We start from the raw sequence: 5,668 nt of genomic DNA on the forward strand, positions 1-5,668 counted from the left end.
AATAAACCACAATCTTGTCCTCCTGCAGTTCAGTCTTCTCAAATATCTTTTGTGGTATGTTTGGGCTTCAACTTTGTCTGTGTATTGCCTAAGTACATTTTTGGTTTCAATATCCAAAGGATTTCAAGCAGTGATAAAGCATACTTAGTAGGCAAGACGTTAGGGGAAGCAATGGAGAAAGCTGAAGAGGCTGCTGTTAGAAACAACTTGAGGCATGAGTACATGCAACGAAATCTAACGCAAGGTGGATTTATTTCAGATTACTTCTGAAACAAACAACCATACACTTCATAGCTTAAAGTGACAATTTATTATCCGACTTCTTAAAATCAAGGTGTTGGGAGGACTGCACTCGTTTGGAGGCTCAAGGGTAGAATCTGTTTTCTTACCGTCCTACCTCCTAGAGGCTACCTCATTCCTAGGATCCTTGCTCCTTCCTCTATCTTCAAAACCAGCAGCATAATATTTTTCTCACTTTCCTCTGCTTTGGTCATCACATTTTCTCTGACACGCTGCCTCCTTTTTTATCTGGGCCATTGTAATTCCACAGGGCCCACCTGGACAATCTAGGATAATCTTCACTTGTGTAGATCATTAATTTAACCATACTTGGAAAGCTCCTTTTGCCACCTAGTAAGTTCTGAGGATCAGCACATGATCCTCTTTGGGGACCATCAGCCTATCATACAAGGCAAATCAGTACATAAAACTGCTTTTCACCTTAAGTCAATCAGCTGCATGTTGCATTCCACAAATTTGTTTTCTACATCAAAACCACCTGGATTATCCTCTTAACAACGGTGGTGAGTAGAGGCCCCAAGATAACACCACTTTCACTCACAAGTCAGCAAACTAAACCAAAGACATGACATCTGTTTCAAATGAACTCTCTTGGGTTGATTGCCATGAATAGGTATTTCATTGGATCCAAACTTGCCTATCTTACAGAACTAAACATGTTAATAAATCAAAGTTATGGCATTGTAAATAGCTATCATTCCCTCTAACAGTGAAGGGGCACGGAACAAGATTTAGCAAATAAAATTCTGATGTAATGCAGATTATAAATTGAAGACCAGCAGTAAATAATATGCATCACTTTGGTGTTAAAAAAAAAAAAAACTGCTGAGGAGAGGGTAAAGGTCACGTCACTTCCACCTCAGGAAGGAGAAACATTTCACTATTCATCTGGTTAAAAATATTTTTGATCCCAACCAGACGGAGTAGTGGAATAGACTTACCTTTCTGCCTCAAAAAAACCCTGAAAACCACAAAAACATGTTTTCAGACACTGGACGGCACGCAGTGTGAGGACCGAAGTCCCTTGAATCATTCTGCCTATATGCTGGACGCGGTTTCCTGATGCATTGAAAGAAAAGTCGTCACTGCCGTCGGTCTTCGAGGACGACCTACATTTATTTACGTAAATATAATTGCCTTTCCAACCGGATAAACTCAGTAGCGAAACTAGGAAAATACGCTTGGCGGCAGGGAGCGGATGAGCCAATCCTCGGGCGCAGCGAGTTCTCGCGAGGCGGTGAGATCTACCGCCCTGACGTCACCGCCCCGGAGACGCCTGCGTGGGGAGGTTGGTGGGCGACAGCGCTGGTTGGGCGTGAGGGGGAGTGCATCTCTGAGCGCAGCGCTTGTGAGGAAAACAGACTCTGCCCTGCCGCTGGCTAACCGTTGCTGACATGAGCGGCCTGCATGGGGTCGAGAGCACCTCTCTCCCCCAGTCCCTCGGCCTTACTGTTCCCGAACATCCTCCTGGAGATCCGGACCAGAGCCTGAGGCTCAGCGAGGAAACCGAGGCGACGCAGGTGATGGCGGAGACGGGTGAGGGAAGTTTGGGGTCCGTTGCGCTCCCGCCGCCCCAGATTTTAGAGGAGGGGGACGCACCCCGGGATCCCGCGAGCTGTGGGCATGCTCCCCCGATCCGAGTCGTTGGGGGTCGCGGTCCCGTAGCGATCACGGCCGGGCGGGAAGAGGCTCCGCCTCCCTCAGAGAGACTGGGAGCAGCTTCTATGGTGGTGGCAACTCGCAGCAGGCTTGATGATGTCTTCCAGGGTGAGGAGAAGGCTCTCGAAAGCTGTGGCGCAGAGAGGTCGGAGTGTGAGGCGATGGTGGGGGCGAAGGCGGAGGAAGTGAAGATTGAAAAGTGTGCCTCCTTCTCAGAAGCCGCGGATGAGGAGAGGGCTGAGGTGGTGGAGACGGAAGGCGTGAAGGAGAAGCAGGTAGTGGCGGAGGAGATGGAGGTGGAGAAGCCAGCAGGTGAAGAAATAGAAGTGGTGGAGGAAAACGGAGTGGTAGAGGAGGTGAAGGAGGAGGCAGGGCCCTGGCATCTCAATGTGGTTCTGCGCATGAACCCCCTGGAGGCCATCCAACAGGAGCTGGACACTGTGAATGCTCAGGCTGACAGGGCCTTCCAACAGCTGGAGCAGAAGTTTGGGCGAATGCGTCGACACTACCTGGAGCGGAGAAACTACATCATTCAGAACATCCCGGGTTTCTGGATGACTGCCTTTCGGAACCATCCCCAGCTGTCCGGCATGATTAGGGGCCAAGATGCAGACATGTTAAGGTACATATCCAATTTGGAGGTGAAGGAACTCAGACACCCCCGGACTGGCTGCAAGTTCAAGTTCTTCTTTCGAAGAAATCCCTACTTCAGAAATAAGCTGATTGTCAAGGAATACGAGGTCCGATCCTCTGGGAGAGTAGTGTCTCTTTCTACGCCAATCATATGGCGCAGGGGACATGAACCCCAGTCCTTCATCCGTAGAAACCAAGACCTCATCTGCAGTTTCTTCACCTGGTTTTCAGACCACAGCCTTCCAGAATCTGACAGAATTGCTGAGATTATCAAAGAGGACTTGTGGCCAAATCCACTGCAGTACTACTTGTTGCGTGAAGGTGTTCGCAGAGCTAGACGTCGCCCAATTAGGGAGCCAGTGGAGATCCCCAGGCCCTTTGGATTCCAGTCAGGTTAACCCTTACCCTTGGGAATGCTGCACAAGGTCTCTTACTATCTGCTGGGGCAACAGTGATGGGTCTGTCTTGTTGACCTTTCTTCACCCTGTCTTCTGCTGGATATTCCCTCCTCTAAACCTCAAGCTTGAGACCATCATGGGCATGCTGCTTCACTTCCACATGACCTTCATGCTGTTCTGCATTAATAACACGTGCTGCATGGCTATGGTTCACACCACTGCAAAGCCAAGCAAATGATGGCTGTAGATTGCACTGTCTTTATCTACACTGCTTACACTCTGTTCCCAGGGCCTTTGTTCTGGTTACTACCACCTGCATTTCTAGGTTGGTTTGGAAGCCCATTCTACATATCCTCTGCATCCAGCATTACAGGCTCATGGTCTGTGGACAATTACTGGGGCTTAATGATATCATGGGAGAGCAGTAGGGGTCCACTCATTCCATATGATTTATGTTTCGCAATCACTCTTTCTGTAGCACTGATTATCTCGTAACACTACCTGTTACTATGCCTGTCCCCCTGGCCGCTGCCAAGATCCCTCTATCCCTCTTTCCCCCCTTCATTCCATTTCTTACAAACAAAACAAAACACTGATAGAAGCATCTGCAAAAAAAAGGCTTTTTAGTTTACTTCGGCTTTGTTGTTGCTCAAGAGAATTTACTCTGTAAAGTTGTTAGTTAGGGCTTTTTTTGCCCTCTCAGCTGTCCTCTCAGCTCCCCAACCCTTTTAGCAAATCCTGGAGGGCTCAAAGGAAGACAAATCTAAAAGGAATGAAAGGTGAGATCTGGTTTATAATGGATGGAAGAACTAAAGAAATTATGATGGGTGCATATTTAGGGAAAACTACATAAAAGGGCAGAGGCATCAATGAACCAGGTAAAATTGGGCCAAGAATGAGGACTTGGCTGATAGAGCCTTTTAGGAAAGGGTATTCAATCTGTTAGTGGTGATGGGAAGAATAATATGTTTCTTAGGATGGAAATAGAATTGAAGGGGGTGGTTCTATAAAAATGCTGCCTAAACAATGATTATTTAAAGAACTGCAGTGCAACTTTACATGCTTTCTCTTTTGTTTTTATGTGACCTGATGTACGTGGAAGAATAGTACTGTACCTTTGTTTCACTCGTATTTAGTCTTGTTATTTTCTGTTTCTGCTTGGGAAATTGAGCTGTACTGACTTTCTTTTGCCTTCTATTGGGAACATTTGGAAGAATTAACAATTTTGCTTTCCTGTGCAATATTAAGATTTATGTGAATACTTATAATAGTTTTCAACTTGTTCTTGTTTCTGTTGAATTCTGTTGAGTTCCCTTGTATTTTTAGAAACAATTTGAATAAGTTGGTCATTTTCAGAGTTGTCAAAATATTGTTTCATGGAAAAATAATCTGCCAAAGACTGTGTGGCTTTTTTGGATAATTTGCTCTGGTAATAACTTAGTAATTGATGTGTCTCTTTTCCTAAAATTGCATAATACTTGTGCGATTGCTGTTTCAAACTGGAAATGTACCACTGGCATATTTGTCTTATATGCATGACAGTAAAATAAAAGCATGTCATTCTGCTAGATCTCTTTATTTTTTGTTTTAATTTTTTTTTAATTTGAAAGAGCTACAGAGAGAGGGAGAGACTTTTTTTTTAAAGAATTATTTAGAGACAGAGTTACAGAGAAAGATAGAGACAGAGAGAGAGAAGTCTTCCATCTGCTGATTCACTCCCTGTGTCCAGAGCTGAGCCGATCCGAAGCCAGGAGCCAGGAGCTTCTTCCGGGTCTCCCACGTGGGTGCAGGGGCCCAAGGACTTGGGCCATCTTCTACTGCTTTCCCAGGCCATAGCAGAGAGCTGGATCAGAAGTGGAGCAGCTGGGTCTTGAACAGGCACCCATATGGGATGCTGGCACTTCAAGCCAGGGCATTAACCCACTGTGCCACAGCGTCGGCCTCTCTTTTGGAATTTATACTTACAGTATTTTACTTGAGAACAAGCAAGAGGAAATGGATCCATTAAAAATTAAGTGGAGGTGGATGGCATTTGGCCCACAGTCAAGACACTGTTTAGGATGCCCGTGTCTCATATTGGAGTGCTTGTGTTCAACTCCTGGCTCCAGCTCCTGACTCCAGCATCTTAACAATGCAGACCCTGGGAGGCAGTGGTGATAGCTCAAGTAATTGGACTCTTGCTACCCATGTGGGAGACCTGTGTTGAATTCCAGGTCCCTGGCTTTGGTCTCTGCTGTGACCAGCAGTTGGAGAGTGAACCAGTTGATGGGAGAGCGCTCTCTCCTCAAATAAATGCATAAAAATAAAAAGTAAAACCAAAATGAATGGGCCATTTAAGCTACTTATTTTTAATAAATACCGAGGTATCTTAGAAATGGCCTGATGAACAGGAAAGACACATTAACTTTAAACTGGGATTAAGTCCCAGTTTGAGGGCACGTGTTTGCCTGCATCCCGTGTCTCAGTACTTGGATTCAAGTCCTGGATCTGCTCTGGATTCCAGTTTCCTACTAATGTGTACCCTGGGAGGCACAGCTGATGGCTCAGGTACTTGGGTCCCTTCAACACAGATAGGAGACCAGGATTGAGTTCTAGTTGGGTTCCTAGCTTTGGCTTGACCTAGCCTTGGCTGTTGTGGGCGGGCATTTAGGGAGTGAACCAGCAGATGGAAGATCTCT

The 5,668-nt window shown here is 46.1% G+C and overlaps 1 protein-coding gene across 2 annotated transcripts; it reads left to right on the forward strand.

The window, feature by feature from the left end:
* The first annotated feature begins 1,171 nt into the window (after positions 1-1,171).
* Positions 1,172-4,558, forward strand: TSPYL1 (TSPY like 1). Of its 2 annotated transcripts, XM_008263395.5 has the most exons (2): positions 1,524-1,820; positions 2,067-4,558. In XM_008263395.5, exons 1-2 carry the CDS (start codon positions 1,695-1,697, stop codon positions 2,988-2,990), a joined length of 1,050 nt encoding a protein of 349 aa, XP_008261617.1. In that variant the 5' UTR covers positions 1,524-1,694; the 3' UTR covers positions 2,991-4,558. The 2 variants fall into 2 exon arrangements, with proteins under 2 accessions (XP_002714774.1, XP_008261617.1); XM_002714728.6 differs by having other exon boundaries at positions 1,172-4,558.
* Positions 4,559-5,668: the final 1,110 nt, after the last annotated feature.

This window comes from Oryctolagus cuniculus, chromosome 5 (genome assembly GCF_051225735.1).
Source record: "Oryctolagus cuniculus isolate XC-2025 breed Fujian yellow rabbit chromosome 5, ASM5122573v1, whole genome shotgun sequence".
Classification (NCBI taxonomy): domain Eukaryota; kingdom Metazoa; phylum Chordata; class Mammalia; order Lagomorpha; family Leporidae; genus Oryctolagus; species Oryctolagus cuniculus.

What these genes read in the sequence shown, in the direction of transcription:
- TSPYL1 (XM_002714728.6), top strand. Translation starts at nt 1,695, where the DNA reads ATGAGCGGCCTGCATGGGGTCGAGAGCACCTCTCTCCCCCAGTCCCTC.